At 45.0% G+C, this 19,368-nt stretch overlaps 1 protein-coding gene across 1 annotated transcript in view; it reads left to right on the top strand.

Annotated features, from left to right (window-relative positions):
• lmbr1 (limb development membrane protein 1) overlaps window positions 1-18,293 on the top strand; it is a 51,196-nt gene extending 32,903 nt beyond the window's left edge. Inside the window, exons 13-17 of the mRNA XM_083655772.1 lie at window positions 802-875; window positions 3,052-3,142; window positions 6,470-6,536; window positions 13,663-13,824; window positions 15,910-18,293. Of these exons, the coding sequence (XP_083511898.1) occupies window positions 802-875; window positions 3,052-3,142; window positions 6,470-6,536; window positions 13,663-13,824; window positions 15,910-15,995 (480 nt within the window). The 3' untranslated portion in view covers window positions 15,996-18,293. The remainder of the gene's footprint in view (window positions 1-801; window positions 876-3,051; window positions 3,143-6,469; window positions 6,537-13,662; window positions 13,825-15,909) is intronic.
• Window positions 18,294-19,368: the final 1,075 nt, after the last annotated feature.

Genomic DNA, 19,368 nt, shown 5'->3' with positions numbered 1-19,368 from the left:
TCTGCAGTAAGCTCCCACAGATGACAGTTGCATAAAAAGGCATGAAACAACCTGCCAGCCTTTCCTTTTTCTCCCCTCTTGCTCTTTTGCTCCTCCTATTAACAATGTGTATACATTGTAAAGTAGCAGTCCAGTGTCATCTGTGATGTGTGTTGTGTGGAAATGGTTACGTCTTACTTGCCCATATGAAACTATATAGCACTGTAGATGCCCTATACCGAACACTGATCCTTTTGATAACAGTATGGCTATTCTAAACAGCGCTGGTGCCAAGTCCGACAAAAGCAAATATTTATCATTTGACAACACAGACGCTCGGTATGTGCGGTGTATGTAGAGATGTATGTGTTTTCCCTGCTCCAGTTTCAAAAGGGCTGCGGGGGGGGGGGGGGGGGGGGGGGGGTTGGGGAGTGTATTTGCTGAAGTATTTGTTTTGTTGTTTTTATGTTATTGGCACGCTTTCAGCCTGTACACCCTCTTCTTACCGTACGCAATGTGCCGTTTTTGTTTGAACACCTGTTCACATATTGTATGATCGACAGTGATTTGAAAAGAGCCTCTTTCATCTTGTTCCATTCATTACTTAGCCAATTTGATTCTGTCTGTCTCAAGTGGGGAAATTCTTCATGCACTGAGTACTTACTTTGCAGGATTTCTGTAATTGCATGTGTGTGCAGAATTGCCTGCAGTGCTGTCATTTCCCATTTTCATTTCTTTTTTATTTGTGATGTGTTTATATAAGATTGATATGTGCGATGATGTTGAATAACCCATTTTCCCCTTCGTATCACCATCTTCCAGGATCGAGGCCTCGGGAACACCACCTTGTCCACGTTTGGCGTGGCCCAGGCAGCACTGGAGATCATTCTCATGTTGTATCCTTTCAGTGAAGCTTTGTCCATGGCTGCAGCCACATTATGCTCCACGGCCAAGAGCGCCATTCTCAAGCCAGCTTTGTTTACTCAGGGCAGAGTTCAGCCAGACACCTTCCGGCAGACATGTTCTGCTGTTTCCTCACCTTTTATCGTTGGCTGAAAAGGTGCAAACTCGGGGACACTTTAAAAAGACGTCTCTATGAAGCTGCTTTGCTCCCAGCAGAGAACACTTTAAAAAGACGTGTTTATGAAGCTGCTCTGCACCCAGCAAAGCAGAGAACACTTTAAAAAGACGTCTCTATGAAGCTGCTCTGCTCCCAGCAAAGCAGAGAACACTTTAAAAAGACGTCTCTATGAAGCTGCTCTACACCCAGCAAAGCAGAGAACACTTTAAAAAGATGTCTCTATGAAGCTGCTCTGCTCCCAGCAAAGCAGAGAACACTTTAAAAAGACGTCTCTATGAAGCTGCTTTGCTCCCAGCAGAGAACACTTTAAAAAGACGTCTCTATGAAGCTGCTTTGCTCCCAGCAGAGAACACTTTAAAAAGACGTCTCTATGAAGCTGCTTTGCTCCCAGCAGAGAACACTTTAAAAAGACATCTCTATGAAGCTGCTTTGCTCCCAGCAGAGAACACTTTAAAAAGACGTCTCTATGAAGCTGCTTTGCTCCCAGCAGAGAACACTTTAAAAAGACGTCTCTATGAAGCTGCTTTGCTCCCAGCAGAGAACACTTTAAAAAGACGTCTCTATGAAGCTGCTTTGCTCCCAGCAGAGAACACTTTAAAAAGACGTCTCTATGAAGCTGCTTTGCTCCCAGCAAAGCAGAGAACACTTTAAAAAGACGTGTTTATGAAGCTGCTCTGCTCCCAGCAAAGCAGAGAACACTTTAAAAAGACGTCTCTATGAAGCTGCTTTGCTCCCAGCAAAGCAGAGAACACTTTAAAAAGACGTCTCTATGAAGCTGCTTTGCTCCCAGCAGAGAACACTTTAAAAAGACGTCTCTATGAAGCTGCTTTGCTCCCAGCAGAGAACACTTTAAAAAGACATCTCTATGAAGCTGCTTTGCTCCCAGCAAAGCAGAGAACACTTTAAAAAGACGTGTTTATGAAGCTGCTCTGCTCCCAGCAAAGCAGAGAACACTTTAAAAAGACGTCTCTATGAAGCTGCTTTGCTCCCAGCAAAGCAGAGAACACTTTAAAAAGACGTGTTTATGAAGCTGCTCTGCTCCCAGCAAAGCAGAGAACACTTTAAAAAGACGTGTTTATGAAGCTGCTCTGCTCCCAGCAAAGCAGAGAACACTTTAAAAAGACGTCTCTATGAAGCTCCTCTGCTCCCTGCAGAGAACACTTTAAAAAGACGTCTCTATGAAGCTGCTTTGCTCCCAGCAGAGAACACTTTAAAAAGACGTCTCTATGAAGCTGCTTTGCTCCCAGCAGAGAACACTTTAAAAAGACATCTCTATGAAGCTGCTTTGCTCCCAGCAAAGCAGAGAACACTTTAAAAAGACGTGTTTATGAAGCTGCTCTGCTCCCAGCAAAGCAGAGAACACTTTAAAAAGACGTCTCTATGAAGCTGCTTTGCTCCCAGCAAAGCAGAGAACACTTTAAAAAGACGTGTTTATGAAGCTGCTCTGCTCCCAGCAAAGCAGAGAACACTTTAAAAAGACGTGTTTATGAAGCTGCTCTGCTCCCAGCAAAGCAGAGAACACTTTAAAAAGACGTCTCTATGAAGCTCCTCTGCTCCCTGCAGAGAACACTTTAAAAAGACGTCTCTATGAAGCTGCTTTGCTCCCAGCAGAGAACACTTTAAAAAGACGTCTCTATGAAGCTGCTTTGCTCCCTGCAGAGAACACTTTAAAAAGACGTGTTTATGAAGCTGCTTTGCTCCCAGCAGAGAACACTTTAAAAAGACGTGTTTATGAAGCTGCTTTGCTCCCAGCAGAGAACACTTTAAAAAGACGTCTCTATGAAGCTGCTTTGCTCCCAGCAGAGAACACTTTAAAAAGACGTGTTTATGAAGCTGCTCTGCTCCCAGCAAAGCAGAGAACACTTTAAAAAGACGTCTCTATGAAGCTGCTCTGCTCCCTGCAGAGAACACTTTAAAAAGACGTCTCTATGAAGCGGCTCTGCTCCCTGCAGACAACCCTTTTTTGGTTCCTTGATTGATTTGCTGAACAGCTACTTGATGGTGTCCTCGGTTGTCGGCTTCTACAGCGTGCGCGTCTTCGAGGGCCTCACTCCCAGCAAGGACGACACAACCATGACAACGGTAAAGATGTGGGGTGGAAGGACTGGGGGGTGGAAGGACTGGGGGGTGGAAGGACTGAGGGGTGGAAGGACTGGGCGGTGGGGTTGCAGGTAAAGATGGGGTGGAAGGACTGGGGGGTGGAAGGACTGGGGGGTGGGGTTGCAGGTAAAGATGGGGTGGAAGGACTGGGGGGGGTTGCAGGTAAAGATGGGGTGGAAGGACGGGGGGTGGGGTTGCAGGTAAAGATGGGGTGGAAGGACGGGGGGGGTTGCAGGTGAAGATGGGGTGGAAGGACGGGGGGGTGGCGTTGCAGGTAAAGATGGGGTGGAAGGACTGGGGGGTGGGGTTGCAGGTAAAGATGGGGTGGAAGGATGGGGGGGCTTGCAGGTAAAGATGGGGTGGAAGGACGGGGGGGTGGCGTTGCAGGTAAAGATGGGGTGGAAGGACGGGGGGGGTTGCAGGTAAAGATGGGGTGGAAGGACTGGGGGGTGGGGTTGCAGGTAAAGATGGGGTGGAAGGACTAGGGGGGGGTTGCAGGTAAAGATGGGGTGGAAGGACTGGGGGGGGTTGCAGGTAAAGATGGGGTGGAAGGACTGGGGGGTGGGGTTGCAGGTAAAGATGGGGTGGAAGGACGGGGGGGTTGCAGGTAAAGATGGGGTGGAAGGACGGGGGGGGGGTTGCAGGTAAAGATAGGGTGGAAGGACTGGGGGGGGTTGCAGGTAAAGATGGGGTGGAAGGACTGGGGGGGGGGTTGCAGGTAAAGATGGGGTGGAAGGACGGGGGGGTGGGGTTGCAGGTAAAGATGGGGTGGAAGGACTGGGGGGGGGTTGCAGGTAAAGATGGGGTGGAAGGACTGGGGGGGGTTGCAGGTAAAGATGGGGTGGAAGGACGGGGGGGTGGGGTTGCAGGTAAAGATGGGGTGGAAGGACGGGGGGGGTTGCAGGTAAAGATGGGGTGGAAGGACGGGGGGGTTGCAGGTAAAGATGGGGTGGAAGGACTGGGGGGTGGGGTTGCAGGTAAAGATGGGGTGGAAGGACTGGGGGGGGGGTTGCAGGTAAAGATGGGGTGGAAGGACTGGGGGGGGGTTGCAGGTAAAGATGGGGTGGAAGGACTGGGGGGTGGGGTTGCAGGTAAAGATGGAGTGGAAGGACTGGGGGGTGGGGTTGCAGGTAAAGATGGGGTGGAAGGACTGGGGGGTGGGGTTGCAGGTAAAGATGGGGTGGAAGGACGGGGGCGGTTGCAGGTAAAGATGGGGTGGAAGGACTGGGGGGTGGGGTTGCAGGTAAAGATGGGGTGGAAGGACGGGGGGGTTGCAGGTAAAGATGGGGTGGAAGGACGGGGGGTGGGGTTGCAGGTAAAGATGGGGTGGAAGGACGGGGGGGTTGCAGGTAAAGATGGGGTGGAAGGACTGGGGGGTGGGGTTGCAGGTAAAGATGGGGTGGAAGGACGGGGGGGTTGCAGGTAAAGATGGGGTGGAAGGACTGGGGGGGGGTTGCAGGTAAAGATGGGGTGGAAGGACTGGGGGGGGTTGCAGGTAAAGATGGGGTGGAAGGACTCGGGGGTGGGGTTGCAGGTAAAGATGGAGTGGAAGGACTGGGGGGTGGGGTTGCAGGTAAAGATGGGGTGGAAGGACTGGGGGGTGGGGTTGCAGATATTGGCAGGCCTCAGGTACTGATGTATTTAGGAGCCTCTTGTGTTTCATCTCTTTCCTCCCTCTCTCTCCGCTTCTCCCTCCCCCCTCCTCCCCCACGCCGTGCTCCTCTGGGCCCCTCAATGGCTTTAGTTGATCTGTCCAATATTTGTTTGCGGGTTGCGTCAACACAGACGCGGTGCGAGCCCTTTTCTTGTACATCAGAGGGAGAGCGGCTTTTTTTTGGGGGGGGGGGGGGGGGGGGAGGATGTGTGCTCTGTTTGGCCCACGGTGGCAGCCATTGACGTGGTAATGAGTTTGGGAGTGGTGAGGCTTGTTAACTAGCCATGACGCCTCACTGAAAGGACTTGAAAGGACAATGCGGAGAACCTGGTAATGAGCAACTTCAGAGGTACTACTACCGTACTAATTGTACAATATGTGGAACCTATTTAACCTCAAGTGGTGTGTGTGTATGTGGCGGAGTGTACACAGCCACACACACAACAGGTGCATGTATGTGTATGTGCATGTCACTGCTGAAACTAAATTGTACTCTGTAGTAGGGCTGTCACGATCAGGGTGAGATGCCTGTATGTGTTAATCAGGTATTTTACAATGGCTTAAGCCAATCAAAATGGAGGACCGGAACCACCCATTTTATATTTGCTATATCATAGCTCCACATGGATCCTAAGACTAAACAACAGATAAAATCATCATCATCATCATAACTACAAGGGAGCAAGTGGGCTCTGCAATTTTTGTCCCGCAAGTGATGTCACTTGTTGTCTATTTCTAAAGCCCCAGACACACCGGGAGAACTAGGAAGATCTAGCAGATTTTCACTACACTATTATCGTGGCCAAAAGAATTCTCAATAACGATATTATCACAATATCTATAGCAAATTTGAAAAATAAATAAATAATAATACTGCTGTCTGTTAAATTCATCTTTAACTTTGTTTTGTGGCGAATGAATGACACGCACAATACGAGTGTAGGGAGATGGAGAGAGTCTGTAAGCAGAACTGTACAAAAGTGTACAAAAAGAGCAATTACACTTAATGGATAATGAGATAGCTACAGTAGTAAAAATGGAAATTATTTAAGAGGTGCTGGATTTGCACCATTGGTTCCTAAACTGTGGTCCGCTGGGCTCCCGCCTAGTGGCCCGGAATATCACGGTAATCTTTTTTTTTAATAATTCAGAGGCTGTAGCGGGCTCAGTTTTAACGCCAGGGTGAAGTTTCTGGTATCATATAAAGCTATAAGACCTAAGGCATCGATTGGTACCAACCATGCTAGCTTGTCAGGAAGGTGGCTAAATATCGAAGGGAAAAAACATTTTCAAGCGGGTCTTTCACAGATTAATGTTGGCTTGTGTGTGTGCGTGTTTATTTTAGGGGGGGTGGGGGTGGAATTGGTATATGGGGTGGAAGTGGTCCCTGGAGAATTTGGTTTGGTACATGGTGGTACTTGGTGTGAAAAGTTTGGGAACCACTGATTTACATGATCTTGTATATTATTAACACGATATTGAACACGATTATCATATTGCGATTATCGTGACAGCACTCCTATATAGGTAGTTTTTCCTTTCACATCTGCCACTCCCCCCCCCCCCATTAACCACTGTACGTTAATGTGCTTGAGTGACTTGCGATCAGGACCTTGTTTGTAATCCATTATTAACCTGTCTGTTCTGATTTGTAGATCATCGGTTGCTGTGTGTCAATCCTGGTGCTGAGTTCAGCCCTGCCAGTGATGTCAAGAACACTGGGTGAGTGTGTGTGTGTGTGTGTGTGTGTGTGTGTGTGTGTGTGTGTGTGTGTGTGTGTGTGTGTGTGTGTGTGTGTGTGTGTGTGTGTGTGTGTGTGTGTGTGTGTGTGTGTGTGTGTGTGTGCATTACGTTTACACGCATGTAAACGTAATGATTCACACCTAGTCAGAATGCATGAGTGCATGTTCAAGTGACAAGTAGGTTTAATTGAAGTTTGAGAGAAGGGTCATAACAGCCTAAACACAAATGACCACAATGAATAAGTGCCCCCCCCACAAAGACCATTGAAGTTGAAGAAGCAAGTTGAATTCTTCTATAGTTTCCCATAGTGATTTTAAAAAGAAGTGCGGAGAGAAAGGGTAAAAATGACAGGAGTAGCACCATCACAATGGCACTAATAAACATGCAGAGCGCAGAGCACAGCTGTTCAAATAGCATTACCGTGTGTGTGTGTGTGTGAGAGAGAAACCTACAGAGTGGCAGAATGGGACAGAGAGAGCATACAGTGACTCATTGGGAGCTTTACAAAATATCAACAGGTTCTGCTTTGTGACGCTGAATAGATGAAAAGGAATAAACGCATGAGACAGTTTGGAAGAGAAAAGGCCTGCCAGCGATAGAGAAAAGACATACGCAGAGTTGAGTCTGTGACCAAGTGACATGTTCAGAGACAAGAAAGGCGTTTGTGCGCTGATGTCAGGTGTGCGTGTGTGCGGTGTGGGAAAGGAGAGACACTACACACGAGTGGGGAACTGTATACAACAATGCAAAAACCCAGGGGTTAAATCCTATTGCTATTTAACTAGGCTTCCTTGTTTTCCTCGGGAGTACAAAAAAGCTTTAACTGGCGATTTTTTTACATTTGTTGTCGGCATAGCCCACCACACAACAGCTTTTAGCTATGTTTAATTCAAGGAAAATGACGCTGGTGTGTGGAAATGAACGGAGCTTTTCCCCCGTGATGGGCGTGGCCTATTTCATGCAGTGTCTCTATAGGAGAACGCCAGGATTGGGGGGGAGTTTCAGGAAGCAGAAAGTCAGCAGAGAAACGTGATCAGCTCACGTCTCGTTCGCAGTTCAAATGAATGAAGTAAACGCACACGTCGTCTCATTATTTGACACTAGCCAGTTCCTCCTAGATATCTGCAAAACTATCTGTATCTGACGAGAGTTCCTTTGTTCACCCGGTTAGCCACGGTTTGTTTTGCTAGAAGTTGGCACAATAGTTGGTCCTTTGCGTTTTTCCCCGTGTTGGGCTTGGTTTCTGAATGATGACGCGTTCCGCAGTGTCTCTATCCTGGCGTTCTCCTATGTCGCGTGCATGGTCGGGTGTTGCACACAAAGATCATTATACGGAAGATGAACACTCCAACTTAATTCATTGACAGCAACATCCAAATTTTTCTTCTCGCCAATTCTCAATGGCTTCCTTGTTTTCGTCAGGAGTACAAAAAAACTTTAACTGGTGATTTTTTACATTTGTTGTCTGCGTAGCCCACCACACAACAGCTTTTAGCTGTTTAATTCAAGGAATATGACGCTGGTGTGTGGAAGTGAACGGAGCTTGGCCTATTTCATGCAGTGTCTCTGTATTGGTAATTTCTCCAGTTAATTTCCTGGTTTGAATCAAATGGCGGTAGCAGGCTCAGTTTTAAAGCCAGAGTGAAGTGTCTGGTGTCATATGAAACTAGAAGACATAAGGAATTGATCGACTGGTCAATTTTGGCGAGGCAAAAACTGGCATGGGCATGGCCGTTTTCAAAGGGGTCCCTTGAACAATGGATCACATCACTGATAGAGCTTCGACGGATCTGATTTGGGGGAAGCCTTGACCAGCGGGTATATATATATAGGTGCAGATAGAGACAACTTATATAACCACAATAGCATGTCAACTAGGCATCTCGCCCTGCAGCTCGAGCGCTGTTCAGGCTCTTTTGCTCTTATCACTGATGATGTCACACCTTTGCATCACTGATGACACCACAATTGCTCTTATGACATCACTGATGGTGTCAGAATGCCTATGACATCATCAGTGATGTCACAATGCACAATTGCTCAAGTGACATCACTGATAGTTGAGTGACATCACTTGCGGGACAAAAATTGCAGAGCCCACTTGCTCCCTTTTAGTTATGATGATGATGATGATGATGATTTTATCTGTTGTTTAGTCTTAGGATCCATGTGGAGCTATGATATAGCAAATATAAAATGGGTGGTTCCGGTCCTCCATTTTGATTGGCTTAAGCCATTGTAAAATACCTGATTAACACATACATGACAACACAACAGTTGATTTAAACAATGTGCTAACTGAAAATCACCACTCCTGCTAGTACTCTTGTGACTATTGATAGTATTCTGTTACAGCACCACACGGCCATCTTGGTAGGAAAATAGCAGGTGATTGTAATCAATTAACAGGTGATTACAATCAAGTGACACAACCAGCCAATGAGCTGTGTGTATTGTAGCGCCATATTGGTAGGAAAATGCTTGTGACATCATGGGAATACTATGGATAGAGAGGCAAAGTGAACGTCACTTCCTGCTTCAGCACTGTACCAGAGATTTTCTTCTGCAATTTATGTTCCGATAGACATTTTGTAAAATGCTTATAAAAATAGTTTTACTTGGTCAAACCAAACAGTTCAGCTATATTTTGAATCGGGAGAGACTAATTTCTCTTGGACCAAAACATCGAAAAAATATTTTCTTTAAACCTGCATTTTTTTTAACGTTTTGGTCCGAGTGGAATGTTATGCGGTCTCTCCTGTTTCTGAACCGTTTGGTTTGAACAAGTACAACTATTTTTATAAGCATTTTACGAAATGTCTATGGTTAAAATAAATGGCGGATGAAAATCTCTGGTACAGTGCTGAAGCAGGAAGTGACGTTCCACTTTGGCTCTCGTCTCTATAGTGCTCAAAAGCTGTATTGCTTGTTAGAGTTTTAATATTTTAGTAGAATTCGTAAAAATAAAAAAAATAAACATTTGCGTTCTTTCCTTTTTAATACAACGGTGTGTTACTGCGTTTTTTAAGCAGTAATGTGGTTAGGTGCAACGCAATGCCAGCAGGAGCCTAACATCAAGTTTGGCCCACATACAGAGAAAATGATCTGAGTACTGTATGCCATACACTGTAGCAATGATGAACGATGCCAGCAGCATGCTAATGTATTCAACTCTGCTACCTCTGACATTTAAAATGCCAAGCATCTTTTTACATCCTATTAGATTTTCTCAAATTACCAAACCAAGATCAAAACCTTTGGCATTAGAAATGAATTTAGTCCTACTACAGTGGCAAGGTGCATCGACTAGGGTCTCCATCATCTCTCTCCCTGTCTCTTCACAGGCAATTTTGTTAAAGGCTCTTGATGCTTGCAAACTGCTTACTGCGGCTGTAAATACATCTCTCCGGACACTGAATCGATTGCCCCATCTAATTGACGAGCAGAGGTTGTGAAGATGTTACAGCAGAAATATGCAACGTCCCCAGACTTGAGCTTTGCAGTATGCCACATTTTTGAATATGATTTCTGGATCTAGATGACTGAAATAGACCATTGGTTTGGTATTTAGTCTGAGGTATTGATTTTTTCCCTAGTGTTTTTTGTTTTGTTTATTGCATGTAAAAGAAAGTGTACCATTATACCACCTTAATAGCTAGTATATAGGCTCTTTCACACACAGATCGCGGCAAAAAAGCAGTTTAGGAGTCCCGCAAAGCCCGCAGCCTCGCCACAGAAATTGCTTTCACACAGAGCCAAGCAGCACAGCCACATTCCTGTGCTACAGTGTACTTTCAGGTGAAATCCCCTGCTCCCGGATTGAAAGGCGAGCACCACTCGCATGGTGGGCGGACTCGCCTTAACACTTTCAGTGCCACGGCCCTTGGGCAAAAGGTTGCTTGCTGTGCCACATAGGCCGCAATGCATTTTAAAACAGTCATATAATTTCTTTAATAATTACTATGTAAACACTGAACACGCACAAATAACGATGAGACTCTCTTCTATCACCTGCAAAAAAAAGTTTATTGATCCCATTTTCCGTTCTTTAGTTATGAGCCGGAGAAGATAGCTTGATTGAACGAAAAACAGAGCTTTTTTTCTACGAGCTGAGATAATGAGCCTTTTGTGAAATTAAACATTTCAAGCACATCACTGACTCTGAAGCTAATTTTCTGATGTAGTCACACCTCAAAAATAATTTCCTTCAATAAAACAGTGAAGGCAAGGGAATTTTGTTTGGAAGAATAATATTTTTAGCTGAAACCAGCAGCGCTGGCGCCTGCATGCGCTGCTGGTTGCAGCTTCTTGCTGATCTTTTGCTGCTGGTGGGCATCGGATATTCTGGCTTGCGTTTGCCAACCCTGTCCTGCTGTCTGGGTCTGTGTTGTGTACTTGGCTCTGCGTGCCCACCTCCCCCCCTCCTCCTCCCCCCCCCCCCGTTGTGGGAGGAGTGTCTCTCTGCTCTGCTGTTTTCTCTGCCTGTGCTCAGCACTGAAAAAGTCCGCTAGATCCTGCTTTTTTACAGCCGCGTGTACCAGCTCCCATGCTTCAAGTTGAGAATAATAACAAATCCACGGCTGATCATGCAAATGGGTGTTGCAGCGGACACGGAGGCTGTTGCAGCGGACACCGAGGTGCTCAATTGTGATAGCAGATTGGCTGCTGCAGGGGCACAGCTAAACGTTGCTTCAATGAAGCCGCTGCATACGGACGGATGCGATGCGATTTCCTTCCCCCCAATGACTTCTTCTGTGTGTTTCACTCCACGTTCTCTCATCTGGAGAGCGCTGTCGCCACCTAAGGGTTCTGTAAAATAGGTTAGACACATTCAATACCTCTGATATTGTAAGAGGCGATGTAAGAGGCATAGATCGACACCCCCCCGTCAAAAAAAAAATTCGAGTTATTGACGCCATTTGGCGTCGCTGGCACTCTACGGTAAATTTCTAATGACGCCATATGGCGTCGCTGGCACTGAATGTGTTAATATCAAAACGCATGCATCTGCTCCTCAGACCAACTCGCCACAGACAGCTATAGCCCTCTGAAGCTTATTATTATATCCGTTAATTTTACCTACTAATGTCAACATCGTTTGAGCATAAAGCCTAACCGCACGGAGCATTCCTCCTGGCGTCCCTGCAGTCATGATTGTATAGGCTACTTTTTTTACTTTCACTCGTGCACTTTCTTGCTACATGAGGTGATTTCCCCTGTAACTTTTTTTATGAATGAGCTGACCATTCGCACCTTTTCCGGCTTGCTGCGACAACGCTTTCAAATGGAGGCGGGTTGCCAGGTAACCCGGCGCTGTTACTACCTACCGTGGCGGGACAAAAGGCGTAAAACAATTATCCACCAACGCGCGTTCACGACTTTCACATCGGAGGCGCGAATCCTATTTTCCGTGCATTTTTCGGCTTTCAAGGCCGGTGTGAAAGAGCCTTATGTGTATGTGTAATATACATATCAGGTTGTTGAAAGCCCAGTTATATGTCTACATTTCTGTGTGTTGTTATTGGATGCTGTAGTTGGCCCGTCCTTATGGAATGCTCTGGTAGGATGAGCAGCAGTTAGATTGGCAGGGCAAAATGGATCAATAGGAAAACAATAGGGTGTTGATGGCTTTCCAGGCAGCGTGCGATCAGCTGACAGACGCTTTGAAATTGGTCTAGCAGAGTCCCCAGCATGTAGCTAAAGAGGAGCCTGCAGGAGAATCCTCCAGTAGCGGGTCAGACCCACTCCTTTGTCTCTGTCTGGAGGTCCTGGGAGAGAGGCGTAGTCCACCTGCATGCTGCCTGTGCTTCTATACTTAGTTACACCCCGCCTTCATATTCCAGCGGGAGGAGTCCTCACAATACTGCTCACCTAGGCACCGTCACATAGTGAAAATAAGCCGAAGCTATGCAGCACATTTTTATGTGCATCGGTGATTGTTTACATAGAGTCCAAGTCGATGCATTTGTGTCTGTCCCCATCGGATATAATATATCACAGTTACATAAACTTACTTAGATTTGATTTATTTGTTTTGATGTCAGATTGCTATTTGGCACGTCCATAAAGAAGTAACAACATAGTAAGGAAAAGTTATGGTTCCTTGCCCAGGAATATCAGGTGTAGACTGATTTTGGGAGGATTCCCATCACTGACGGGGTCCAAATCTGCCAGGAATTGCACAAGCGCTGTGCTCAGCGGAAACCTACAAGATTGTGCTTGTTTACTGTTTGAATTAGATATGTAGTTAGATCAGCGGTTGACTCAGGTGGATGTGTGTACAGGTGACTGTGGCTCCATTGAAGGTTGCGCGCTGTCTTGGCTTGGGCGGAGCTTTCTTTTTTTGCACCACCTTGTTTTGCACGCTAAGAAAACGAGCCATATGATGAGACCACAAAGGAAAACCTTTCCTATGAAAAGAAAGGGGCAATGATCCTTGCAGTTAGTCTTTACCCAGAAAGTAAGTCAACTGTTCCTAAAGTCATTTGCATAACATGTCACGGTTCTAGGATTTGTTTTCATGCATTTCCAGCCAGGCGTATTGTGAGATTCTGCCTGCAATCTACATCAAATGGTTTTTGGCATGTAAGCCCTTCTTTCAGTTTGGCCTTTCTTGCTTGTTGAAAGAGATAGGCCATTGAAGAGTGACACATTTCAAAGTGCCTCAACTGCAGACAGAGCAGACATTCCTAAATTGGCCCATTCGCTGCAGCCCCATGCTTTTGTTGGGAGGGAAGAGGTTTTGCTTATGAACACAATACTTGTCTTGTCAAGGGGAACTTGGAAGAGTGAACGTTCTTTGTTTACCTGGAGTTTCTTCTGGAAAACCTTGATTATTTTATGGATTTAGCAATATTTGAACTTTGAAGGGAAATCCTCTTGCTTCATAGTTCAGTTACTGCAAATTAATCTTTGACACACCTTCTCAGCGGAACTCATAACACAGAAGGCCAAACGGAGTAATGAATTATCTAGATTTCTTTGAGTCTCTCAACATCTGCACCCATCTCACATGCATTGCTGTGTTCCTAGTGGTCATGATAAATAGGTATTGCTTGAGCCATGTGTTTGAAACGTGTCTGACTGATCTCTCTGCCCATCACAGGTATCACCAGGTTTGATCTCCTGGGAGACTTTGGGAGATTTAATTGGCTGGGAAACTTCTACATCGTCCTTTCATACAACATGCTGTTTGCGGTTGTGACAACACTCTGTCTTGTGAGAAAATTCACATCAGCAGTTCGAGAAGAGCTCCTAAAGGCCTTAGGTAACTATCAGTTTATCAATTTGTGTGATTCATGCTGTTCAAGGTCCACATTTTAGCAAATAGTTGGTTCCACCCAGCAGGTATGACGAATTCCAAGAGTGGAGCATCTGGGTAGTGCACTGGTAGATTCCCTGCCTACCAACACGAGGGTCGCAGGTTCAAGCCTCCGTGTTACCTCCGGCTTGGTCGGCGTCCATACAGGCACAATTGGCCATGTCTGCGGGTGGGGAGACGCATTAAGGGTATGTGTCCTGGTCGCTGCACTAGCGCCTCTGGTCGGTCGGGGCGCCTGTATGAGGGGAGGGGAACTGGGAAGAATAAGGTGATCCTCCCACACGCTACGTCCTGCCGGTGAAACTCCTCGCTCTCAGGTGAAAAGAAGCGGCTGGCTGCACATGTATCACAGGAAGCATGTGCTAGTCTACAACTCCCCAGATTGGCAGAGGGGGTGGAGCAATGACCGGACGGGGACACGACGGGGGAGAAAACGGCGGGAAAATCAGAAAAAACTGGATAGAAAAAAAAGTATTCCATTTGTGTAATCCCTGAGTCCCAGCGAGCACAAAACGTTTTTTCAACGTTGATTTTTAGTTTAAATCTGGGTGATATTGGGTTTGAACGTCTAAGACCTAATTTCACCCTCTTTTCAACTGGCTAAAATGCGGTTACAACGTCAACGTGTAAAAAAAAACACAATTTGGTGCATCATATTGTTAAAACATTTGTTGTAGCTTGGAATAGAGACAATATTGATAGTGTGTGAATTGGCATTTGTCCATTTTATTGTGTAGCCTAACTGAGAGTTGAAATCTGGTCTACACGAAAACTACGGTACATTTCAACGCATTTTATGTCACATGAAATATCATAAATATGGGACTATATAGGCTATGTGGTGCCAGCAAAAAAGCTTCCAGGACACAACTATGGTTAATAGTTTAGCACAATACTATAAAATAATGAATTGAGTTCCTGCAGCAACGCGCATGCGCAAGTACTTAGTCGCTAGCTACTAGCTGTGACTGACTAGACCAAAGCAAGTCTGCACCGGTCTGCACCAAGTGCGGAACGAGGTGCTCTGGGCACGCTATGTTATTGTAACAGACTGTATACGAGTGTACCCCCTGAGTTTCTGGTGTTAAATGAAGTTAACCTCTGAAGCGTACAGTTTACAGACTATAGATGCACACACACACACAACATAATTTTAGTCTGTTACATAATATACGGTAATAGTCTCGTACACATCACATAAAATAACTTGTCCTCCCGATCGTTGAGCCTGCGGTATTGTACAATCGTGTAGTCTACAAGTTGTGTGAGAGATATAGAGTATATATGTGCCCGGCTCCCAAGATAATGTAAGTAAATATATAGCTCAGACCGTAACGTGGGAGAACGTGGTTTGAATCCCGTAGGCGGTGCTGCATTTTTAATTTAAGATCCTGGTGAAATATGGTCTAAATGTGAACGTTTAATCAACGTCTGAAAATAGTCGGTGAAAAAACTTTCACTCTTGAACCTTTCTTGCACGTTTTTTCAACGTTGACCCTAAACGTTTTTAAACATCTTTTCAACCTAAAAATGCTCGCTGGGGTGTATCAAGAATTCTTTAATAGTGGAGTCACATCAATGTCCTCCAATGTATGACAAATAATCTCATACGCCCTCTTATGATAGAGGCCTAGGTCAGGCCTCATCATGAGCCCTGTATCCAGTACTACAACTTGGCCTACACAATTCCATCCTATTTTTGCATCCACACAAAGGTTGGGTCTGAAACACTGGCAGCAAAATGCTACTGTGGCTTTGAAGGGAGATGGTGTTTATTTAGACAAAATGCAGCAAGATCCAGTGTGCCGTGGTGGGACTGACGTGACAGAGGATCCAGTGTGCCGTGGGACTGACATGTGACAGAGAGGATGTGGCTTGTTGTGACAGGCCCTGGTTGTTTGATACACAGGGTGGGATACGGTCAGACAGAGGCACTGGGGGCGGGAAGGGGGGGCACATCAATACCTCCATCTAAGTGAAAGTCTGAGGCTTTTTTAATGAGATTTCTCTCCCTTATCTCCCCCTGCCCAGGTCTGGATAAATTGCAACTGTCAAACAGCCCCACGGACCCCGAGTCTGGGAAGCTCTCGGCCAACGGGCATCAGAAAACTCTGTGAAAGGGACGATAGATCAACACACGCATACACAGACACACATGGACACCTCAGCGCAGCCAAAGGGAGATTCTGACAGTCCCGTCTGACTGACTGCTGAAAGGTGAAAGGGATTGGAAGGGGACGTAATAAACCCAGCCAGTGTCTGACGGAGGCTGAGAGCCATTTAGCTTCATGACATTCCATCCTCCGCGTCTGGGATTGGAAGCTGGGCCAGAGCCAGGGTGATGAGACTGAGGAGGGAAATAGACTGGCATCACTGCAGTGACCTTGATGTTGACCTTAACCGTGACTGTGAGTTTAAAACCACCCATCTCTCGCTTCAGGGGAACTCCTCCCCCGAGCGTCACTACCTGTTATTCTTCTACCGCCTCCTCGCCTCCGCACTAGACAAAAGCTAGGGGCTTCAGCAGGTGAAATGATGCAGCCTCCGGTGGCTGAAGAACTAGGTTCTGTTTTCTGTCCGTCGTCTTGTTGGTCAAGTCTTACATCGCGATACAAGGTTATGGGTTTTCCTCCATAACCTCCTCTTCTGTAGTCACTATAGTTACTGGTGTCAGTGATACACAGGCATACACGGAGCATTCACAATTCATGGTCTGTACTTCCACTGTTATGTGAACTGATATATGCATAATGGTAAGGCGACGGCGTCAGTTTGTCAGTATTTAGTTGTGATTCTAATTTGTTTAATCTCGAAATGTGAAGATAGCTAAATATTTGTGCAGCATGAACGAAGTCATTAATTCACTCATCACAGCCTCTACATATATCAGCACAGCATTAGTACAATTTGAATTGTATACAATTACATTGTTTTTCTTACTTGTTAGGCCTCTGATTTTAGCACTCATGCTATCATTTGCTCTTTTATTTGGCTTTACTGAAGTGCGCTTTAACTTCATGGATGATGTCATGACTTTGTTTGAAGTAGGGTAAGAACTCTTTTTAGGTGCTCTAGATTAGACTTAGGCTACTCTACAGATGGGAAACTAGAGTGGCTTTTTAAAGGAGTCCATATAGGTTCCAAAGAGAAGAATGATTTTGTGTATTCGGAGCTGATCCTGTGGTTGTATTTACTAAAGATTTTATTAATATGCACATGGTGAGAAAATGTCATCCCAGTTTTGGTCTTCCCAAAAATAATTATTACGCAATTTTAAATTAACAGGGCACTGAAGATTTGTCAAATCAAATGTTTGTGTCATTTTTGTAAATGCTGTATTTAGATGTACATAATGTATTATTTCATACCTCTTTTGCATTATTTGGTTGTAAATAAGTGGGCTGTCATTTAGCCCATTGAGGGTCTGACTCACTAAGCAATTTGCACCTCTTTTTTTGTACATATGGTTGAATTTACCTAAAAGGAATGCAAACATGAAACTGTCTTACATGAGCGAAAAATGTGCAACTTGCAGCTGGTACAAAGACTTGGTGACTCAGGCCTCATATGTTGTTGTGTTGCTGCGTAATCTTCAGACTGTGATGTTGTCTGTCTCCAGAACCACCTTCAATGCCTTATAGTGATAGACAGATGGTTCATCCAATCACCTGCCAGGTATTTATGGGACGAGTGTCTCGCAGGCTTAGTGTTTAGATCGTTTCGTGTTCTGTGTCATCGTGCGTACACATGCACATTGTGAGTCTGTAGACAATTCCACTGTGATCCCCTGTACATCATCTCAATTTGCAGTCAAAAGTCGTCCAGATATGACGTAGTACTTCTCTTTGCCATGAATGTAGTCACCTTGTTCTTTCCAACAGCTAGTTCTCAGATAGTAAGGGGGGTGGGGGACTCCATTTTGAAGCTCATTCATTACCTTAAAAACCTCAGCACTTGGTAGGATAGAGTTAACTGCCTTAGTGGACAGCTGTTTTTATGGTGATATAGATGTATCTTTTCATGGTGACTGTGATTATGATGACAACACCGAAAACAAAGAAAGGAAACATTTTATTATATATGCATATGAAACTTTTGTTTCTTTGGACAGGGAATGTTTTTTACATTGATTTTATTCAAAAAAGGATGGGCTGTCTGCCATTAATTGTTATATTACAAATAATGGATAGAAAGTAAAATTGGCAGCAGTGCTAACTCTCAATCCAAAAACTCATGTTCAAGCCATCTTCTCCAAGGAGCTGGAAATTGCCCCCAGAGTATGTTTTGTAAAGAGGAAATGTATGTCTAAATGAACTAATTCTTACCAAAACAAAAAAAGCAGGGCCACGTTTTTGGTTTAGGTCAATGTGGTTATGGCGAATTTTCAAAAATAACGCCAACAAGCCTCGTTCAGCACCTCATTTAAATGTGATGTTGGAAGATGTCATTGAAGCCATTGAACTCTTTGCTAGCAAGAATATTTGGTAGATTTTCTGGTGCATGGTGTACCAACTGATGTTCTATTTACTGTGTGTATTGAGCGACTTTATTAACAGATTTATTAGACCATGCTGATTATTGGATACTGTGGCAAAATCTAGATGGCCCAAAGTGAAGCAGATTCTAGTAAAACAAATTGAATTGCATTAATTACTCTGGATGAACTAAAGCTGCTACCAAATTTACCCATGGTAGATTTTTTTCGTTAATAGTTTTGGTCTACTAACATCCATATACCCACTCAGTTGCTGGTGGTGATAACATCGGACTCGGTGGGGTCCTTGATATCTGGCAGGGAAGTTTTGCGCTCTCTTCAGCAGGGCGCACGGGTCGCCACAACCCAAATAAAATATCACAATCCTCTTCGCCGTAGCCTCTGAGGTGGGGGCTGACACAGCCTGTTTCTGTTCGGAGGAGCACTTCTGGTTGCCTTTACAGTACATCTCTGTCTTGTGTGGGGTTTCAAAGGTTGAGAGTTGGCCTGTACTGTAAGTTAAGCAGCTTTTTTTTGTCTAGTGTCCCTCTGTCAGTCAGTCTCTGCATGTAATTGTTGGCATATGTTGTGAATGTATTTTTTTACAATTAATTTCTGAGGTTGCTATGTTGATTTGTTTGCAAATAAAAGTAGGAAAAACTTTTCATTTATGAATTCATTCATTGTCCATAAATCTCCCAGGAGGTTGATCATTTTTGTTTTACAGCTTGTTGTGATTCTAATTCTCTTTCAAAAAGTAAGACATGGAAATGATTTGCTCATAATAGAGTACTTGAGTTTACAAATATGACTACACTGGATGTAATCCACAATGAATGTCCTTTTATTTCATGAATATAAGCATATTTGGAATCAGATTATCTACATGGTGATGTAGATGATGATGCGAGGCAGCTGGATTCGCAAGATCACGGTGGTGTGAGAAATCCATCTTGTCGTGCTCCAAGCATGCTCTCCGCAGTGGGCCTGACCAGAGTCCAGAGGCAGCTACGGGC

Source organism: Poromitra crassiceps (assembly GCF_964638095.1).
Source record: "Poromitra crassiceps genome assembly, chromosome: 2".
Taxonomy (NCBI): Eukaryota; Metazoa; Chordata; class Actinopteri; order Beryciformes; family Melamphaidae; genus Poromitra; species Poromitra crassiceps.
Note: the sequence above shows the minus strand (reverse complement) of the source record. Positions and strands in the feature narration are given on the sequence as shown.